Genomic DNA, 22,540 nt, shown 5'->3' with positions numbered 1-22,540 from the left:
GACAAAAGATGCTGTGCCTCATCATTCCGCACACATAGTATTTCCTATAGCTTTAGCAATAAATCTTTAGTTTTCTTGTTGGTGTCAATTCTTTTACCGTACTCCTTTGCTACTGCACATTTAAGATGGCAAGTTTTCATGTGCATAATCATGCTTTGCTTGAATGATGCAGTGAGTGTTCTTGTTCTTTCAAAGGGGTTTGAGGATTTGTTCAGAAGTCACAAAAGCACATAACATCTTGCCTTAGGTTTAAGCACTATTAGCCAGGCAATGTGTATACACAATCAAAATCTGTTACTGAATATGTGTGGTGCTTCTGAAAGCAATATTTACCCAGATCGTGTTAGCTGTCACTGGTTCTCTGGAGCAATTACTGCGTGCAGAATACTTTTGGGAAAATTGCTTCATCTTGTAAGGAAGTGCCTGCGTGGTCAGGCATTTTTGAGGAATGCAATGCTAAAACATGAGGCTAATATAAAAATGCAGACATGAGTGCTGCGAGTATGGCTTAGCCCAGCAAGTTTCCAGAACTACTAGTGTGAAGCACAGGTAAGGATTGTAAAAGAAGCAGAAAGTAGAAGAGTGCTGCACACTAGAAAGGAACTGAATCAAGGTACAAATCGATCCTAGTTGGTCCAGCATTTTGAAGGGAGCAGTGCTGAAACATGGGACTAATTAAGAGAAAGACACGAATGCTTAGCGCTGGATCAGGTGCAGGGGCTGCCACACCTTTATTCGATTAGCTTGGTGGAAACTTGAGCATGTATACTCACGGCAAGATAGCACAAATGCCATCAGACGGTATGACAACCTTAAAATTAAATATGACTGAATATGACTGAGTCGAAACCTCAGCAGTCATGGAGGCATTACGGAATCAGGGTGTAGATGAGCCATATGTAAAAATACTGGAAGATATCTATAGCGGCTCCACAGCCACCGTAGTCCTCCATAAAGCAAGCAACAAAATCCCAATAAAGAAAGGCGTCAGGCAGGGAGATACGATATCTCCAATGCTATTCACAGCGTGTTTACAGGAGGTATTCAGAGACCTGGATTGGGAAGAATTGGGGATAAAAGTCAATGGAGAATACCTTAGTAACTTGCGATTCGCTGATGATATTGCCTTGCTTAGTAACTCAGGGGACCAATTGCAATGCATGCTCACTGACCTGGAGAGGCAAAGCAGAAGAGTGGGTCTAAAAATTAATCTGCAGAAAACTAAAGTAATGTTTAACAGTATCGGAAGAGAACAGCAATTTACAATAGGCAGCGAGGCGCTGGAAGTCGTAAGGGAATACATCTACTTAGAGCAGGTAGTGACGGCGGATCCGGATCATGAGACGGAAATAATCAGAAGAATAAGAATGGGCTGGGGTGCATTTGGCAGGCATTCTCAGATCATGAACAGCAGGTTGCCATTATCCCTCAAGAGAAAAGTATATAACAGTTGTGTCTTACCAGTACTCACCTACGGGGCAGAAACCTGGAGGCTTACGAAAAAGGTTCTACTCAAATTGAGGACGACGCAACGAGCTATGGAAAGAAGAATGATAGGTGTAACGTTAAGGGATAAGAAAAGAGCAGATTGGGTGAGGGAACAAACACGAGTTAATGACATCTTAGTTGAAATCAAGAAAAAGAAATGGGCATGGGCAGGACATGTAATGAGGAGGGAAGATAACCGATGGTCATTAAGGGTTACGGACTGGATCCCAAGGGAAGGGAAGCGTAGCAGGGGGCGGCAGAAAGTTAGGTGGGCGGATGAGATTAAGAAGTTTGCAGGGACGGCATGGCCACAATTAGTACATGACCGGGGTTGTTGGAGAAGTATGGGAGAGGCCTTTGCCCTGCAGTGGGCGTAACCAGGCTGATGATGATGATGATGAATAACTGCTTGTTTCTTAATTGGTTGACATGCTGTCAACTGTGTCAACAACTATTTGCCTGTGCCCTTAAAACATGCTATGTTCGTGGCTGTGCAGTGGTCCTGTGGTCAGCACTTCAAAACACAAGGTCACTCATGCTGGCATGCCCTTGTGATCCACTATGGACGTACTAATGCCACAGTGCTCTAAACGTCTTTGTGACAGCATGACTTTGAGAATTGTACAAGACTAGAAAAGGAAATAACGGAAAAAAGAAACTGCATACAGTTTACACCTGCAAATAGCTTGCAGCCAATGTCAGCAGGTAAACAGGTTCAGCATGCAGACTGCAATTCATAAAATGCAGTGTGTAAAGTGAATTGTGTTTTAGTAATGCAGTACCAGTGGAAATTGTGGTTAATGTGCTCAGATCCAGTGCGCAGGCCCAACTGTTCAAGTGAGTTTTGTGTGCGTAGGGAAAGACATGACAACTTTCGATGGCAAGGTGATTGAGGTTGGTGCCCGTGTGGAGGTGGCTGGCAAAGATGTGCGTGGTCGGGTGGCTTTTGTTGGCAACACAAGCTTCTCCTCTGGCCGCTGGGTGGGTGTGGTCCTGGATGAGCCCAAGGGCAAGAACAATGGCACTGTCCAGGGACGTACCTACTTCTCCTGTGCTGACAACCATGGCATTTTTGTGCGCCAGTCGCAGCTACGGCTGTTGGAGGAAGAACCTCCTGGTGATACTCCAGAGCAAGCAAAGCCCCTTGGTAGGTATACAGTGTGACTTTTAATGCTCCTTTGCTATATTTATGTAGGTAGCCCCATAAAATGTGATATCCAGCTAATTTGAATTCCTCTGTGAAGTGAAGGCAAGCAATATTATCTAAATTCTGATTTAGTTGCCATATTGCTGCCGCACATCTTTTTTTTTTCTTTTGCGTAATGTTGTCCCATTTAATTTTAATAACATGCTATTATTCATTTTTGTGCCCTGTGCTGAGCAGGATAGCCATATTAAAAATGAAATTTCCTTTGATTGTATGTTGCAAGCATGGCATGATCAGGCTTATGTTTAGAACATTCCTTGTGTAGCTCAGTATTGCGCTGCAGTTAACATGATCTTGGATTGTAGTGTGAAGTGACGCGGACAGAGACTATAAGCAGACAGGACGAGCGCTACAATCCGAGATTGACATGTCTCTGTCCGTGTCACTTTGCACGACAATCCAAGATCATGTTACCGTAGCAGCTCACACAACTTTCTATCCCTTTGCGTTACCATGAAACCTGTCGGCATAGGCGGAAGCTTTTCATTTTTCCGGGGGGGACTGGGGCCCGACCAGCTTTCCAAACCCCATGTGTGTGTGTGTGTGTGTGTGTATATATATATATATATATATATATATATATATATATATATATATATAAATAAATTTAAGGAACTGTTCTGTAGGTCCGATGCATAGGTAGTTGAAGAAACGAAGGAGCACACTTACGAAAATTGCATTTTTCATGTTTAACGTTTCGGCCATGGCATGGCCTTCGTCAGAATAAACACAGATACAAGTACGTACCCGCTTTTATAGGCATGCGCACATGGGCATAATCAGCAGTACATGCACATGTACATTTGAAAATGATACAGTGAAAGCTCGTTAATTTGAACTTCAATAATTCGAATTTATGGATAATTCGAACTGTACGATTTGGTCCGGCCAAGCTCCACAGAAGTCTATGTATAAAAAAGTCCGTTAATTCGAACGAGAGAAGGTTCCCTCACGGATAATTCGAACTACGCTCGCCTGGTACACGGCCAGAGAAGCGCGCCAACTGCCTACACACAACGCTGCATTGCCTCCGGAACGGAGAGAACGGCGAGTGGAGGCAAAATCGGAAAAAAATCTAACCGGCGCGGGGTCAGCCAGAAGGCAGCGGCGGCTGCCGCCTCTCCGTTCTACGTAACCTCCGAGACTTCTTGCCCATTGCGAATCTCGGAGGCTTTGCAAATCTTCTGCAGCTGCTAATGTGCGGAGATGGCACGGCAAGCACCAAAACACAGCGAATCAAGTACGTCGCAGCTGCGCTTGCAATCAAGAACCAACGAATAAGGCCTTCGCCACCTTCACATGTTCAGCGTCTTTGTCTCGGCAGTCTTCATCGGTTGTGCACCTCTGTTTTCAGCTTAGGAGGTATCAGCCGTCGCGATTAATTGTGACGGTGTTAAGCCTCGGCTAACGTTCGTTTCGGTGGACATCGGTGGTGTGGCACAGTCGGACCCAGAGCTTCGACTTGAAGATGGCGTGTGCCCGCAGCACACGCCATCACTTTCTGACATGCCAAATTTCTGGCATGCCCTACTGCTTCCAAATCGCAGTGTACTGTTGCTCTCCTTCACTTTCGTTAGTTCGAACTTTCGTTAATTCGAACTGAAGCGGCTTCCCCTTGCGGTTCGAATTAACGAGCTTTTACTGTAACAGAAAAAGTGCAGCAGTAAGTATAACTTGAGCACGATAAATGATATGTGTGAAATATCATTATGGTATCACGATGATTGTACATGAAGTTACAGAATCATATCAATTGCGACATGGCAAAACTAGGAACAAATTGATTTGGCATGGTTTGTCAATTCTGTACAAGAACATACACATCAAAATATGGCAGAAAGGCATGACATTTTTCCTACGCTCTCATTGATACCAGGTGACACAGTGTTAAATTTATGAATGAGAAAGGATTCTCATACTTCTCGATCGTGGTGCGATTTGAAATCTGATTGTATTACTGTTACTTTGATGTTGTCAAACGTATGACCTGGCAGTCGAACATGTTTAGACAATGGAAGGTGCGGCAAGCTGTTAACGTGTGCTTTGTGGTTGTTGAATCTAATACGGAAGGATGTTTCGGTCTGACCGATATACTGCATATGACACGCTGAACATTCCAGCAGATCGATGATGTTAGTACTGTCGCAAGTGAAGTTTCCGTTGATTTTAACAGAAAAATTGGATGCTGTGCTTATAGCAGTCTTTGATGTGGCCATATGTGTACAAACATTACAACGGGGCTTATCGCAGGGATGACAACCAGCAGGAGCAATCGCTATAGTCTTGGAAGAGGTTACTAGGTCACGCAGATTCCTCGAGTGATGACAGACCACTCTTGGTGATTCCGTGAAAATGTTTTTAAGAGTGTTTAAGAGATCACAACGTCGTCTAAGTAGGACATGCAAACTTCCCATTTTAAGCCGCGTAATATCGTGTCCATGAACCTTACGAACATTGTGAGCGCATTACACAACCCGAAAGGCATCAAGTTAAACTCAAATAATCCATTGGGAGTTACAAATGCTGTCTTTTCTCTTTCGTCCTTGTGTATAGGAATTTGCCAGTAACCTGACCGTAAATCAATAGAGGAAAAGTAAGATGCCGCAAAGAGGCAGTCGATGGCGTCGTCAATTCGTGGGAGCGGATATACATCTTTCTTAGTAATGGCGTTTAGGCGACGATAATCAATGCAGAATCGCCACGTACCATCTTTCTTTTTCACCAATATCACGGGGGCTGCCCAAGGACTAGATGATTCTCGAATGACGACTTTGCATAGCATTTCTTTAACTTGATCGCTGATTATCTTGCGTTCTGACGGAGGCACACGATAGGGTTTTTGTTGGATTGGCTGGGCGGCTCCTGTGTTGATGCGGTGACGAGTTCTGGATGCAGGAATCGATGGCGGGCCATCGTGCTGCCCAAAGTCGAATACCGAGGTGTGTTTCGTAAGCAGGGCCATCGACACTCGACGCTTGTGATCACTGAGTGATTTATCAATCATGGAAAGTATTTTCAAGCTCCCGGGGCTCGAGACACTGGTTGCTCCTCCATCGGGTAGCTCTGTAAGTACTGCCACCAATACGGGCGAGTCTTCCTGAAACGTGGCAATCTTTAGTCCTTGAAGTAGCACTGCCGCTTCAGTAGAACAGTTTAGTGCCCACAGCCCCGCGCATCCATTGGTTCCCGAGACCACACAGTGCGGAACTAACATGTTTTTCTTGAGGCAGTTCCGATGTACAGGCTCCACTGCGGCATCGAACAAGATAGGAGTCAGAGATGAACAGGCGACGGCAACACGCATCGCGGATAAGGCGGACACAACTGTATCTTCAGACACGCACAACGAACTCTCCGGGCAAGCTGAACCTTCAAAGAGCACAGGCGAAACGCTGGTGTCGACACTGAGTTAACCCGTACGGCAGTCAACATTGGCACCTCACGATTGCAAAAAGTCAATCCCCAGAATCACGTCATGCGAGGAGCGAGGAAGAACAGTAAACTCTGCATTAAGAACTTTCCCACCCAAGGACACATCCACGTTACAGACAGCAACCGGGTATAATGATACACCACTGACTCCATGGAAACTTGTGCACTGGTCCCAACAAAACATAACCTTGCGTCCCAGAAGGCCTTTAAGCCCCACACTCATGACCGTGGCAGTTGCTCCCGTGTCGACTAAAGCCATTGTAGAGACCCCATCAATCAGTACATGAACCTTATTCTTCAGCATGAAAATAGTTGGAGGCAGTTGAATCGGCAGCGCACATTTTCCAGCGACCTCACCTCCATTGGCTGCGCTGGCTAGTTTCCCAGCGGGGGCGTCACGAAACGGCACCGAGGCGATGATGACGTGAATCGCAGCCGAGGGGATGGTGATCGGGAGGCTTGGTAGGCTGGTGGTGGCGTCAGAGTAGGGTTGGAGGCAGGGGAGCGGTAGTGGTTTTGGGTTCTTTCTTCTCCAAAGTAGGTCTCCTGGGTGGTGCATCGGTCCTCTCGGAAGTGGCTTCCTGAAGTGGAGTCTCCTGGCCATTGAGTGCGCAGTGTATGACCGCTAAATCGCATAGTCTGCGCTGACGGTCCGTAGTTCGATGCTCGGCGTCGGCTACAGTACCTAGCTATATGGCCAGGCATGCCGCAGAAGTAACACATTGGCAAAGGGCGAACTTCAGAATGCAGATTGAAGTATTCTGCCGAAGACATTGGTTGAGGGTAACGAGGCTCTCCCCTTGAAAGTCGTAGGTAGCGGCAAGTCTTCGTGGACGAAAGTTGCGTGGGCATGGATCAAAACGTTGAGAGGGCAAATCATTGCGTGGTGGTTCGGTCGTACCGTAATGCGGTTTGTGTCTGGAGCTGGTAAGATCCGTGACGTTCACTGAGTGGTTCCAAGTAGCCGAAGGGGGTTCCCAAAAAGTGTCTCGGAAAACGGAGGAGCTGCAACGTGGCGCCGCATAACGTGCCTGTTCGTCATGTCGCTGGAAATCCTCGTGGACTATCTGGTGAATGATGGACGAAAGGTCTGGAGGCGGAGGACTCGTGTCAACACTTGCTATGGTCGTTACATTGGCCAGCCATCCAAACTTTGGTGTAATTCGACGAGTCTTCAGCGCCTCAAACGTAAGGCAGTGCCGTATCAGTTCTGATTCTGTGTTCAAGTTCTCTTTACCTATGAAGAAATTGTACATGTCTTCCACTGTTCCTTTTACGACGTTCCCCACTTTATCTTCCTCTGTCATGTGAGGGTTGACGGTTCGGCACAACTTCAAAATTTCTTCGATATAGGTAGTGCAAGTCTCGCCGGGTACCTGAGCTCTCTGGGCTAATGTGAATTCCGCACATTTCTTCTTTGCGTCCGAGTCACCGAAACACTTCTTGATCTCCTCAGTGAAGCGTGTCCATGTAGTTAGCATGTCTGCATGGTCGTCATAACATACCAACGCCGTGCCAGAAAAGAAGAAAACAGCGTTCCTAAGCTGACTGGCAGGATTACAGTTATTGTATTGGCTTACCCTTTCGTAATGGGTTAGCCACTCATCCACATCTTCCTCTGCCTTCGCTGAGAACGTGCGTGGCTCTCGGTAGTGCTGGATAGGGACTAGGCTCATCAAGGCACTGCTGGGGAGGGTATTTTGCTCTGTGGCCATGATTGAGCGCGACGGCGAAAGTCCGGCAAGGCAACAGCTTCGGCGTAGTTCTTGTGCTGATGGCTCGGTTGTAGGTCGTGGGAGTTACCCAGCATAGCTCCACCAAACGTTACACACGAGGTGTTTAATGCAGAATCAGATGAATCTGGTTGATAGGCACATTTTGAGAGGGGTCCCAAGGCAGCTTGGCTACCGTCATTCTCTTCTTTTTTCCACCTGGCTGTCTGTGATGCCTTCAGGTAGTACGTGTGGGTTTATTGACCAGTGGCCCTCACCCAAAAAGGTCACATACTCGTGATGCCTGCGGCAGAAAGGATTTTCGACATCCGCCGCCAAGGTTTGTGAGTGGTGGTGCTGACTAACACTCCCAGGGCTAGTTCTCGTAGTAACAGATAAATACCTCAGAAAGTGGATGGGAAAACTGCGCCGCGGTAGCTCAATTGGTTAGAGCATCGCACGCATAATGTGAAGACGTGGGATTGTTTCCCACCTGCGGCAAGTTGTTTCTTCATTCACTTTCATTGCCATTAATTTATCATTTCTTTAATTCAGTTAGTAAGTACAAGTAATTTCCCCTATGTTTTCCTTGGTGTCCTTGTTTGTTGGCTTCTCACGATATGATTATATGTATATATAACAGTTGCACTTGAAGAAACTTCGTGTAACCTCAAAGAATTGTTCTCGTGATGGTCTTATATGAACATTTATCAAGACGTTGTGGGAGGAGACAGTTTAATTTCACAGCCTGAGTGCTCTAGCACAACCAAGAATCTGGCGTCTCTTGGAGGTGTAATCTTCCTTCGTGTAATTCTCGTATTCTTTGCTATCACTAATTTGAAATTATGGGATTTCACATGCCAAAACCACGATCTGATTATGAGGCACGCCGTAGTGGGGGACTCTGAAAATTTGGACCACCTGGGGTTCTTTAATGTGCACCTAAATCTAAGTACAGTGAAACCTCGTTAAATTGTAGTTGGCAAGAGCTTGGAAGAAGTACATACTAAACAGTAGTATTGCTTAACCGAAATAGCATGAGATTGCCCACTTACCTGTCAAAAACGGAACTCGGAGAGTGTGATGAAAGAAAAAAAAAAAGCATGCATTATTTATCCAATTCGCGCGACAAAAGTGATATTTTCGATTGATGCTGCGAAGGCCTAGCAGCGACGACAGCGGTCTCAAACTTGATGAAGCTGCGAGCCAGCTTTTCAGCCAGCCCCCTCTTCTCGGCAAACACTCGTATGGCAGATTGCTTGTTGGCGTTTCATGTTCTCTGTGCACATGGGTGGTAGCGCTGCAGAAGTCGCAGGGCGTCTTTTTCATTGCGGGGTGCTGTTCTCGTCGCGACGATTACATTCACGAGGCCGACGTAACGGGCAGCCTCTGCCACTGTCGGGCCTGAATCGCCCATGCTGTCGCTTTCCATGTCGTCCTCATCACTGACGCTAGTCGACACTTCGACAAGAACCGAGGCAATGATGGCAAGAAGTCGAACCTCGTTGCCAACATCTCTTCGCGGTCGCAGCAGTGCTGCCGAACAGCAACTTCGCATTCCAAATGCCACACACTGTAATCAACAGTAGATCCCTGTCGCGTGCCAGCGCCGACTTCTTTGTCATGTTCAATAGCACGAATCATGCCTAATTTTTCTTCTATGCTGAGCACCCGGTGTCTTTTTTATCCAATCTATGGCATGACGCGAGTCCTTTTTTGCACGACGCCACAATGCTCTCTGGCACGGCGCACGGCGCCGAAATGATGTTGATGTGGCTTCACGCACAAACGCACAGGGCGCTTGGAGGCCGTTCTGATCTCTGAGGCTTGTTCTGCCAGGCAGCCCGATGGAGACGACCCACCGCTGTGTTTGTGCTACGAAAAGTAGAAACACTACGTGTTAACCAATACATACACTATAACCTGGTACGGTTTGTGGGGACAGAAAACACATTATATTCAATGGCCACTGAGTCAGGGATTTGACTTTACTACTCTTAAAATGAAACTACTATTTAAGCGGGTATGGTTTAACGAGGCTTTACTGTACATGGGTGTTTTTGCATTTCGCCCCCATTGAAATGCGGCTGCCACTGCCGGGATTCGATCCTGCGACCTCGTGCTTAGCAGCCCAACACCATAGCCACTAAGCAACCACGGCAGGTTTGGCTATCAGTAATACTGCTTCGCCTTTCCGGAGAAACTGCAGGCTCTCTCTCTCTCTCCCTCTTTTTTTTTTTCTGTGAGTTCGAGTATAAGCGCTACTGCGCATGACTGCTGTTGATTCGTATTTTGAGTGAATCTGGTTTGGCCTCATTTCGGTTACTGAGTGAATTATAGAGGATGTACCAACTATCACGCAACAAGACTTAAAAAGAAGAACAATTGCATTACTCGAAGAAAACCTAGTGCATATTGTTTTCAGTACAGTGGAGTAGCTGCCAGTAATTATTCCGTTACTGAGATTTAATTAGGTAATTGCAGTTAATTATCTGACTAAAAATGTAGTGTCCTGATTATCAAAGTGTCAATGAGGCATTTCTAGGCACCCCCAAATAACATCTACCTGCTGTGCTTTGAGCGATGTACTAATTGCATACAATTTTTTCCGGCTGATAAATAAACCCCATGAAATATGAAAAATACCACGTGACTGCGCTCCCACCCGCATCATAAAGCAGTGCCCTCAAATAAGCTGATTGAAGGCAACTGCTTAGCCTGTTTCAAAGTGGAAGGGGCAGCGCATCACCTTGATAACGGTACGAAAGGAGTACCAACAGCAGGTTCCACGACTTTGCAGTTATTCCTTCCTCTCACTTCTATGTCACACTTATTATCTGTCTCTCAAGGCCGACTGATCACATTGATAACAAAGGCCCCTCGATAATGTGGCCGAAGTGTCGCTCTGACCACACACGAAACATGAAAAACAATGCAATAGGAGAGAATGTTTCAAAATCCCGACTCTGCTCGCACCGCATCAGCTATATGGCTATATTTCGTGGCAGAAACTTGCTTCGGACCACAGCTAAATTGAAATGACAGTTTTATTTTTCATGAGAGTGTATACCTGCTGCATGAACATGTTCGTGGCAAAAAAAAAAAAAGCGAAATAAACAGACTGGGAAGCGATCCATGTGTAGAGAAATGGTAAAACCGATGCTTTCAAAAAAAGTTAATGTACCACTTCTAAATGAGCCGAATTGGCAGTCGAGATGTCTGCACGAAAATAAATAAATAGAAAAGAAACATCAGATTTCAGTATGCCCTTATTAGCTATGATTTCATAAGCGCAGTTGAACAGCAGCTGCTACCTAGAGGACATATTCGAATAGGTCTCCTTCTGCAGCTATGCAGTATTGAGTCCGCTTTATCACATCTTTAGGGGCTTTCTTGATGACTGATGCTGGAATTCTACGGCAGACATCTGTTATGCTTGCCTTGAGCTCATCTAATGTCATCGTTTTGATCATATAAACACAATCTTTCACATAACCCCAAAGAAAGAAATTTAGTGTAGAGAGGTCACGTGACCTAGCCGGCCAATTTAAAGGCCCATGCCTTCCAATCAATTGTGCATGAAAAGACGCATCCAGCCAGTTTCGTGCCCGGCTGCTGCTGTGTGCTGGTGCCCCATCTTGCTAATACCACAGCAGTGGGCGTGTCAGCGGGACGTCGCTGGGAAGCTCACCCACGACTCCTTCAAGGATTTTGTCCACGTAACGCTGTCCAGTCGGTGTGTGATAGAAGATGGACTGATTATAGCACTGGCATAAATTCTGCGCCACACATTGAACGACCACTGGTAGTGGTGCCGATTGCGCTTTACCCAGCGTGGATTGGAGTCCCTTCAATAGTGCGCATTATGCAAATTTACCTGGGCATTTCTGCCAAAAATTGGCCTTTTCATTGCACGTGATGTTACTCAGTTCGGTGACTCATCGGTTTTTGTGCGAACTGAATTCGAGAAATCTAGACGATTCTGCAGGTCCCTATCTTCCAAGCATTGGTGCTGGTTAAGGTGGTGTAGGTGAAAGGCAGAGTAATTTAGAATCCTTCAAGCTGATGACTTGGAAATTGGTACCTGGGCATCCACGTCACGCACACTAGCATGAGGGTTTCAGGCCATAAATTCTAGAACATTCCTGCATAGGCTAGGACTCAAAAGTTAAGTCCTCCACCATTTCTGGAAGCTGCAGGTTTGTCTCAGGTTTTCATAATTTCTGATAGTTGATGCGTTTGGTCTGCCGCCACACTTCCATGACTGATATGTATTTGTGGCCTTCCTCTTGTTGCCATTTGCGGCTCCCAAGGCAAGCATCATGTTTTCCTTCTGCTTATTAGAGAAAGACATGGTGACTGGGACGAAACACTTTTGTCCACTAACGCTGTCCAGTCGATGTGTGATACAAGAAGATGGACTGATTATAGCACTGGCATAAATTCTGCGCCACACATTGAACGACCACAGGTAGTGGTGCCGATTGCGCTTTACCCAGCGTGGATTGGAGTCCCTTCAATAGTGTGCATTATGCAAATTTACCTGGGCATTTCTGCAAAAATTGGCCTTGTCTGTGCACGTGATGTTAGTCAAACATTCCGGTGACTCATAATCGGCAAAGGTTTAAGCTGGCACGTTTAAACCTTTGCACTGATGTTGTCAATACTTTTTTGTGGTGATAGGTATTATGGCAAAAAAGGAAGAAAAAAAGATCCGTGCACTTTATCTACGCTAAGACAACAGCTATCAAAGCTTGTTTCAAACTAACACCAAACGCGACATGTTACTTTAGCCGAGGCATGGAAAATAAGGAACTAGCTCGATCACAATGTTTTTTCTTCATTTCCTTTATGTCGTTCTGGTTAACAGAGGGAGTCCGTTTGAGGGCGCTGCTTTATGATGCGGTTGGGAGCGCATTCACATGGTATTTTTCATATTTTGCAGGGTTTATTTATCAGTTAAGAAAAATTAGTACTTAGATGTCCTTTGGCTGTGCCTACTAGTGCTTCGTTGGCACTTTGGTAATTAGGAAAGTATGTCTTGAGTTAGATAATTACAATTATCCAGTTAAATCTCAGTAACAAAATAATTGCTGGCGGCTACTGCACTATACTGTAAACAATATGCCATAGGTTTTCTTTGAGTAACGTAATTGCTTTTTTAAAAAATCTTAGTGTATAATAGTTAATTGGGACACCCTGTATATTTTATGAGCTCTGCATGCAAGTGACGATGTTTCCATCCCTAGTAAATGTTGTAAATTATTAGAAGACTTTTTTTTTAATGAATCGTTAGCATTGCTTATCGAAAAGAGAAGCAATACTGAGACACATATTATTCACGGGCATTTCACATGTGGTTGATAAAAGCTGCTCTGCAAAGGGGTCACTGAAGTCTGCAGTTTTTTTTTTTCAAGGTCAAAAAGGTACGCAAAGCAATTTGAAGCAAGGGGAACATACAGCAACATATTCATTCTCTAGGCATAGACCATCCATACCTTTAAAAATAATTGTTAATTGGCTACCTCCTTCTCATTCAAATTGTCAGTGGGTAACAGATGATTTGTTTATAACAACCATCTTATAGAAAGCTGAGTTGAAGAGGGCTTAAAGCATAAATGTCCATTGCTTTCCAATGTATATATCAATTAGCCATACTTCTCAGTGACAGCATTCATGAACCCAATTTATGAACCCAACTTCATTCCTATTAGTTTAGATTTTGAGGCTATAGATCACAGTCATAACTATCTAAAGGTTACCTCTGAATCGACAACAGGCATTGCTTTAAGCATTGACTGCTGACTGGTAAGCCAGGCTTACTCCATCCACACCTACATACGTCCTTGATGTGTTCATTATCTTGGGACTTTTGTTAATTGCTCATTTGGTTTGTGGTGCATACACAGTGGCAAATACCTGGTGACCCAAGTTGACATCAAGGAGGTTCATTGGAGAGCACCGCATATCCAGAGTTACATACCCACTGACCCAAGTTGGTCCAACGGTTGCTTTTGAAACCAGCCCTCAGCAGAGCAGTTTGATGCTCTACCCATTTGACCACGGACTTACCCAGTGGCCCAAGTAGGCAGGAAAGAGGTTAGGTGCAGATGTTCATAGAAACATACTACAAACTTGAAGTTCCCAAAGAATGCTAATAGCATTAAAAAAATTGGTTAGGGTGCCACTTTAATGAGCCTTTCCATAGAAAGGGACCATCATTGCTGACGTTCCTCTAGGAAGTGTATTCAGTTTGAAACTTCGCTATAAATTGATTTAAAGCAGCAGCAATCTTTCAGTGTAAGGCCAATAGGCATAGAACAATAAGCACTTCATGCAGGTAGACCCTGTCACAAAAATGTAAAGACCAGTCAGCCGTTTCTGGTACTGGCCATGTAGCTTTTACCTGTTTCTTATTTCTTTTTTGATCAGCTGTATGTTTGCAGAGGAAAGAATCTCCTTACTGAAAATGCCTTGTAAAGAAAGGTATGTTTGACAATGGGTTGCGAGAAGAAGGCTGTGGTGGCATTTGTGCATAATTTATTGCAGGAATAGACATTAAAATTGCACCTTGATATGCCCTTTGCTGTCTGGTCCGCCACCTTTGCTCTCGACTTATTTTAATGTGAAAGTATTATGTGCCCCATTACGCAAAAATATGTCAGCGTAGTTGGCGTGACCAAAAGATGGTACCAAAAATGGCCGACGGTGCAGAGTAAAAACATGTCACAAAATGCCCGAATTGATGTCAAATTTCTAAGGGAGGTTCCTATAAACAAAGTAAATTAAATACTTTGAAAAGAAAATTCAGTAAATGTTTATCTGGGTGGGAATCGAACTCGAGCCTCTGGGGTGTAAGTTGAGAACTCTTCCCTGAAGCCAAGGCGGCTCCACAGTTCTGGTCGACTAAAGGTGTGGCTAGTACATGCGTCATTGGGCGCCTGACGGTGTAGCCAATCAGGAGAAGATGGCGCCATGTCATGAGTGTATAAAATGAGTGTATAAAAATAAAAAGCAGTAATGTCTATTTGAACGCCACTTAGCGGTCCTTCAAGTTATGCACTCCTCGCCGGCAAGCGAGCGGTTTGAGATGCTTGGCGCATTTTGATTTGGCCTTGCTGAGGCACAGTTAGAATACAGGAAAGAGTTCATGAGAGTGGCCTGTTGGGCTAGTTGGTACATGGTTATGCTAGGAGAATGCCAGCAAACTTGAGAGTAGGAAAAAATTGAGCCACCTTCCTATCACTTTGTCTATGTCTGCCTCTCAATTTTTTCCTACTCTCAAGTTTGATGGCATTCTCCTAACAGGAAAGAGCTTGCACGAACAAGGAATGCGTGGAAAAAAAAAGATTTTAACTAAAGAGACTATAATGCTTTCACATTCCCACACGTAATCAGCCTTAAGTGTCTTTGCCAATTTTTTTTTCTCTCTTGATGGCGGTTTATTTTTTTAAAACAGAAACTATGGAGATAACTCCATGCAGCTGGGGCTGAAGATGAGCTTCTGATCTAGCCTCACACAGTTCCGTAGAGTGTCCCCAACCCATAGCACAGGTAATTGCAGCTCGGCAGGTTCGGGTGAATAAGGCAACCATCGGAGTCAGCTGAAACAATATTTATTGCTTCGAGAGTAATAAGGAATAAACATTTGCAGAGGGAAAGTCCGTTCTGTAAGAGGCACTAAATAGGCTCACTTCATTACATGTGGTGTCAGGCGATGGGGTGAGGGGTCACTCACAGCTGGCAGGCAGATATGCTTGTCCAGCACAGAGAGGGTCTCCTCTGAGAATGCTCTCTTATACATTTTTACCTGTGCAAAGGGGCAGCCCCCCTTGGGGAGGGACGACTATTTCTCCTTATCCGATGGGTCTTGGGAAGAGAAGTGCGCTTTGCAATGTTGCAGGAACGTTGGGGAAACTGGGAAAATGGGCATAGTGTGCCTTCCCCGTGCTACCTGCTGACTCCTGACATGGGCTGCAATGTGCGATCACACTGACATTGTTCACTGAAGGAAATTGGCATGTGTGCTCCTGAGAAAGCATCCTGTTTGCATCACATTTAGCTGTTTGAAGTTGTAGTCCACAAACTCTCAAATAAAATGATCAAACATGCATGACAAAGCAGCATTATTAGGCCTTAGCTACTACACAGGTAAAATCACACTTCCTGATCTTCACTTTCTTGCCACTGTCGTGGAGCTTGTTGGTTTTCTTGGTGCAGTTGTACTGTTTTCATTGTTATTCATCGAATTCGAGCAGCTGCCCTGCCAATGTAGTTGTGCTTTGTCTTGTATAAGGTGTTGTACGCAGCTAACTTTGGGTGGCTCACACAGACATTGCCCTTTTTTTATTAAGCGTGCACTTTATAGAAGAGTCCAATAGAAGTTTTTATTGGTACTATACAAGAATTATGGGTCCAATACTGAAATGTACAGGTCCCATAGAGATTTCTGCCGGTCTTGTAGCTTCTTCTACAGTGCAATACAATGTGCTATAAGACAAATAAAATGCTTTATGGGTCCCAATTTAACCAATAGAAGTAGTATTATAAACTTATATTGGACAAATAAAATGCTTTATGTGTCCCAATAGGTGCAATGGCAGTAGTGATCATTACCTAAACTTGTATGGATAGCAGGGCTCTGCAAGAAGCCGACCAAGCAGACATGCCAAACATAGAGAATGAAGGCACAGAAAGCTTTGCTTTAATAAAGGAATTATGCATTCCAGGCTGTATATTTGTTGCACTGAGGATATTTAGCTACTGTTTGTTGTTTCGCTATGTCATTTTGTAGAGAACAGAGCTGGCTGCCAGCACATCTGTAGGGGTACTACAGATAAGGCTATATATGCTTCTTGGCATAACAGCAGAAGCAGCCATAATGAGCAAAGTTTGGTAGGGTTTGCCTAGAATGCTTCGCCTTAAAATGAACAATTAATGCACCTTTGTAGAACAAACTGCTTTGGTACACCATGCTCCTATCTACACCGGTGCACTCATAAGCTAACTGACCAATACAAGCTATCAGTGTATCTGGTCTGTTGTTTCATAGACCAATACCGGCTGTCTGTTTTATCAATGTCTATTTCATAATGCAGTAGGCCAATACAGGCTATCAGTTATACCAGTGTATGAGATCTATTGTTTCTACTCCAATAAGATGAAACCAATAAAATTTCTCTTGGAAGTTTCTCCTAGGGGCATCCAACCATTCACTCCCATTCTTTCCCTCTCTTTATTTTTGTTCCTTCCAGCAACCCTATCTCTTAAGAAATGCAGAACACATATGCATGTTTTGCAGTACACGGTAAAGCACTCTTTTGTTGGTCAGTAGTTTGTTTATGTGTTGTCACATTCCCCTATTTAAGCAACCACCTGTGCTTTACGTCTGTAGGACATTCTATGTCTAAGGGAATTTTGTAAGTTATCACCGTTGGTACAGTGCAGTCAGGATGTGCGGCCATTATTGCTTAAACGAAGGGGAAAGCTGATTCAGCTGGTTGAGGACTGAAAAGCCAATTGAAACACTATATGTTTACCACTTCTATGATTGTAGCTTAAACTATAAAATTGTACATGCAGGCATGGCTACCTCTTCAAGTCATGTCAATCTTCAGCTCATGCCATGCTATGTTTAGTCTTCTGAAGATTTCTGGCATTGTTTGTTTACAGGATGAAATGAATGAAATGTGCTAATAATAACTTTCCAGTTTGGTCATCAGTACTAGCCTGTATATTGTAACCACATAACCTTCAACGCATTTATTTGAGCAATATGTGTAGTAAGCTTAAGCACAAATTTGCTCAAGAACAAGTTACTTTGGATTTATTTGAAAGTTGCCAAATTGGAATTGTAACACTCGGTTTCCACTCATGGTGTAGCCATCACTGTTGCTAGCAAACTGCAGGAGTGAAATTCTTGCTTTTAGATAAGGCACATTATCTTATTTGTCATCTTCTAGTGTCGCATAAAGCATGCATATGCAGTTTGCACAAGGTAATTTTGAGTATTACAAATACAAGTAAAAAATGTGACTAACATGACTTGTGGAGCCGCAAGGCACAATGCATAATTGTTCACATCTACAAAAAAAAAAAAAGAAAATTCAGGGAGCTTCACACACCACTTGCTGACCAAGAACAGCAGAAAAAGGCTGGATGATGCCTGCGTCTGTTACAAGAACTGTGCAAATGCATGGCAGTACAAAATGACAGTGGAGCCACTGTGCTTTCACCTTGGCTCCTCGGCGGGCTGCTGCTATACTGACAGACAAGTGACAGCTACAGAACCTAAGATCACCTGTGGCACTGCTACTGGAAGTAGTCCCGCAATTTCGTCCCTGTTTTCTTTGGTGGGAAATAGAGAAAAGAATTGTTTTGTTTTCTACAGCATGTAATTTGAAACAGTACATCCGATTCACTGGTCTATTTAAATTCTTAGTTTGCCCTTTTGAGTTTTCCCACATGCAAGACTGTCGCATGTTTTGCGCACCTCTCAAAGGCATAATGGTGCCTGCATCTTCTGGTGAGTGTTTGTCGCCTGCTGTCCTGTCTGTCAGCTCTCTTGAGAGTCTGATGTCCAACTGCAGCAACAAATGGCTGTCGAAGCACACAAAAGAAGTGTCTGCAACAGGTATGCAAAAGCCAGGCAAACACATATGGAACTCACAACCATCGGTGTGTATAAACGAGTAAGCGAGCTGAGTTATGCTGCACTGGCTCTACACACTCCGGCATTGGTTTTGCATTCTCACCAATGTGGTGGTCACACAGCTGCTTCGGGGCTCCGATGGAGACTGCATTGCTCACTGCCCTCTGGCTGACATTCAATAATGACCACACTGCCGCTGCAAGGAAACAGTTGTGAAATTCTTCTTAACATGCTTCACTGTGAAAGAAGTATAAAGTTGCGCTGCAAGCAACTTTGCCGTAAATATCTCTGGATTAATTACATGTTACTCTTAAATGAGGCGAACAACTTTTTTTCCCTTAAAATTCAGAACTTGATACATATGGTGCTAGCTTCAGAAACTCAGGCTGAGTTAACTGTGTTTGTCTTCACTAAAGTAAAGGAGCTATGCAAGTTTGGAGAACCCAAACCGAAACCGATGCCATATTCGCATGGACTACTTTGCATAGGAATACATGTCCAGAAGCTCCGACCCTGTAGCTTTTGCTTCGTAGTCAGTAAAGGCCCACGAGTATAGAGGTCCGCACAACTTTCTGAAAAGGTCCATTTGATTTTGTTTACATCAGCATTGCACATCAACTTAAAAAAGTAATTCTTAGAATTCTTTTCTTGTTTCAGGTTTGGTGTTGATCTCGTGTTTTTAAAGTGGCCTTGAGGAGAAGCTTTTCCCTGTTGTACCATTCTTTTCGCCAGTGCAGGATAGTGAGCACATTTGTTACTGGTGGCAATATGATTGTCTAGTTTTTGCGCATCTGGGTCGTGCAAATGATTAGGTTGCCTATATAAAGGCTTTCTGTGGTTTCATGAAATAAATTTGGTAGTGTGCACTCTGTCCTTTCCTATTTTTCTTGTGCACCTTGCACAGCATGTTCATTAAAAATTGATGAAGATGGCTCGCCCCCCCCCCCTTTTTTTTTCTTGCTATGTTCATGTTTTACTTCCAGGTCTTGTTTGTATGTCAATTTCAGCATACAGTTTATTTATTTTGCCTTGCTGTATGTTGCGGTGTAGTCAGCTGTAACATGAAATTGCAGCAGGTGTCATCTTTGCAAAATGTCCATTTGTCACAATTTTTCTTTTTTATGGGAAAGGCAGGCCTTACCTCTGCCTTTTGCCTCTCTTCAGTTTGCAACCAGTGAACCGTAATCCGTAATAAACTTATTATTCTTATTACTTCATTGAAATGGTAGAAAAAAACCTGCAATTAAGTGATTTAATGTTTACAAATGTGTCTCCTGGACTGTGTTTGCCATGCCACACATTTTAAGGCCCTATAAAGCGTAGTTGCAGGGAGTACTTGTAATAAAAATGTACTTACTTTGCAGCCACAACCACTCCAGGGCCAGCTGCTGAGGTTGTAACACTTGACCAGCCAGAACCCCTTTCTCGTACCTGGGTAGTGGAAGAGGCCAGCCAGGACAAACAGGCTGCACAGAAGGAGCAGGATGCTGAGAAGCAGGCTCTCAAGGCCCAGATAGTAGACTTGCATGAGAAGCTGGACACTTTGATGCAGAAAAGGCAGGAGAGCAAAGCACAGCTTAGAGACTATGAGCGCACACGACTGCAGCTCCAGCAGCTACTTGAATTCAAGAGCAAGATCACCGAGTCCCAGGTTGAGTTGCAGAAGCAGCTGGCACAGGCACGGCGTGAGGCTCAGGAAGCTCATGACGAGCGAGAGCGCCATGCTGAGGAGGTGTCTGATCTTGTGGAATCTATTGAGATGGCCACAGTGGAGAAGGAAATGGCTGAGGAGAAACTGGAACAGCTGCAGCAAGAAGTGGACCATTGGAAGGAGAAGTATGAGATGCTTGAGCTAGATTACAAAATTCTTACTTCTGAGCTGTCTACAGGGGAACCCAGTAGTTATAAGGAGCGCCAGTTAGCACAAGAGAATGAAAAGATGCGGGAAGCCCTCGTACGGTTACGTGACCTGACTACTCAGTTGAAGCATGAGAAGCAGCAGCACAAGAAGGAACTGGATCGATGCCGGGCTGAGGTGCAAGAGCTATCACGGATAAAACAACAGCTAGAAGAACGGTACCAACAAGCAGACTGCTCCATCACAGAGTTGCAAGAGCAGCTAGACATGGCTTTGGGCGCAGAGGAGATGGTAGAGCACCTGACCGAGAAGAACCTAGACCTGGAAGAGACTGTGCGTGACCTGCGAGAGGCTGTGGATGACATGGAGAAGCTGCATGACCTCAATGAGGAACTGTTGCAACAGGCACGTGAGACTGAGCTTGAGCTGCGTGAAGAGCTCTCTCATGCGCAGGTACGCCTGGCTGACAGCCACAGGCGCGTTGAGGCAGCTCATGAGGCCCTAGCTGATTGTGAGCAGACGTTGGCCAAGTACCAAGCATTGGTGGCCCAACTTCGGGAACAAGCCCAGGGCCTGGAACAACAGCTTCAATCTGAGCCAACACCTGTGGCTGTGGAAGCAAGTGAGCTGGCACTGCGGCTGGCTCAGGGCAAGGCACACGCTCGCGCTGTTGACCTAGAGCTGCGGCGGCTTGAAGTGGCTCAGGCCAATCGGCATGTGGACTACCTTACAGCCTTCCTTTCTGAGAACTTCCTAGCTCATGAGCATGAAGGTGTGCTAATGTTGCTGCTGGTAGCACGCCTTGGGGCGAAGTGTGGCATTCTGGCCAAGCAACTGGAGCAGCGCTGGGCAGGTGTGGCACCAGGGCCAGGACAACCCCTTGAGTCGGTGCAGTATGCACATGCGTGCTTTGTGCGGTTCCTTCTGGGACGGCTGCAGGGCCTTCTGCATCAGTACGCCACTGCCCTAGACACTTGCAGTGTGGAGCTGTTTGCCAAGACAGCTACTCTGTATCCTGAAATGTTGGGCCATGAAAAGTTGTTGGACCTGTATGTGCAGCTTCTTCGCAAGGATGAGGTAAGCTGTTCCTCATAGAACTATTGTGCTAGGCCTTTGCCTTTAGAGCAAGCAGCTCGAATACTGAAAAAGTGTGCAACTTTATTACAAAAAAATCCCGATTGCCTTTTTTTTTTTACAACGAATCTGTATATGGCTAGCCAATTCGTCCGTCTGTCCGGCTGTCGCCTGTACACCGAAAACTCCTTTGGCGCAACGCCATGCGCAGGTGCGGGAAAAAAAAGGGGGGGGGCGCGATTGCCTGCGGCAATAGTGATGTCGTTGCTCTCCGTCGTAGCTGAGCACGCGCACAGCATTTTCTTTCTGGCTCAGAAGTGGGTAGGCCACATGTAATATGTACTCCTGAGGAGCAGGCAGCTTTCGATCAGCAACACTGCGAACAGAACCGGGAACGAACTCATGTATGCCATGCTGATGCTGCAGCTTTGGCACAAGAACAGGCTCGTGCAGCTGAGCACAAGCAGCAACTGCATACTGAGGATCCAGCAGCCTATCAAGCCATCATTTAACCCTTTGAGGGTTGATTTTTTCGCCATATGCGACCGCCCAGGGTTGATTTTTTTTATTGCAGATTCCTATTCTTCTTAGGGACCTATTTCGAAAAAAAAGAAATACTGTAATTTTTCTAGGGTGACCGTAAAATGAGAAAAAAATATTTTGTGTTGGTTTATATGCACTCTTCATTCATGAATAACAACAATAAAAAAGGAAATAAACTTATCAGAATTAAAAATTTGATGCATTTTTATGCACATAGTTCAAGGCTTTGAAAATCTGCACACGAGGATATTTCGCAAGCCTCAAATGTTCCTGCTCTTACACTAATACGTACGTCCATAGCATAATCGAACTGCGTAGGTGCGCGCACTCAAGAAAACTGTTGGGTTGTGTGCCCATCAAAAAAAGCAACACCTGTGACAAACTTCCGCTAATCTTCATCTTATCACCAACCAGCTAAGGCAGTTAGTTTTCGCAAGTCTTAAAAAAAAGAAAAGAAACGGAAACGCATGCATGGCTGCATCCTTCCTATGCGCACTCCTGTGAGCACTAAACGAGCGAGAAACAAGCGATTGCCCTTTGAGCGATTAGGAACGAGATAGCCATCAGTTTCGCAA

At 44.9% G+C, this 22,540-nt stretch overlaps 1 protein-coding gene across 2 annotated transcripts in view; it reads left to right on the top strand.

Moving 5' to 3' along the window:
- DCTN1-p150 (dynactin subunit 1) overlaps positions 1–22,540 on the top strand; it is a 64,355-nt gene that overhangs the window by 4,227 nt on the left and 37,588 nt on the right. For both annotated transcript variants that reach the window (XM_075677368.1, XM_075677367.1), the window contains exons 2-3: positions 2,345–2,635; positions 19,855–21,425. In XM_075677368.1, the coding sequence (XP_075533483.1) occupies positions 2,353–2,635; positions 19,855–21,425 (1,854 nt within the window). In that variant the 5' untranslated portion in view covers positions 2,345–2,352. The remainder of the gene's footprint in view (positions 1–2,344; positions 2,636–19,854; positions 21,426–22,540) is intronic.

The sequence above is a fragment of the Dermacentor variabilis genome, unplaced genomic scaffold (assembly GCF_050947875.1).
Source record: "Dermacentor variabilis isolate Ectoservices unplaced genomic scaffold, ASM5094787v1 scaffold_12, whole genome shotgun sequence".
Lineage (NCBI taxonomy): Eukaryota > Metazoa > Arthropoda > Arachnida > Ixodida > Ixodidae > Dermacentor > Dermacentor variabilis.
The sequence above is the reverse complement of the archived record's forward strand: the minus strand, read 5'-3'. Positions and strand labels throughout refer to the sequence as shown.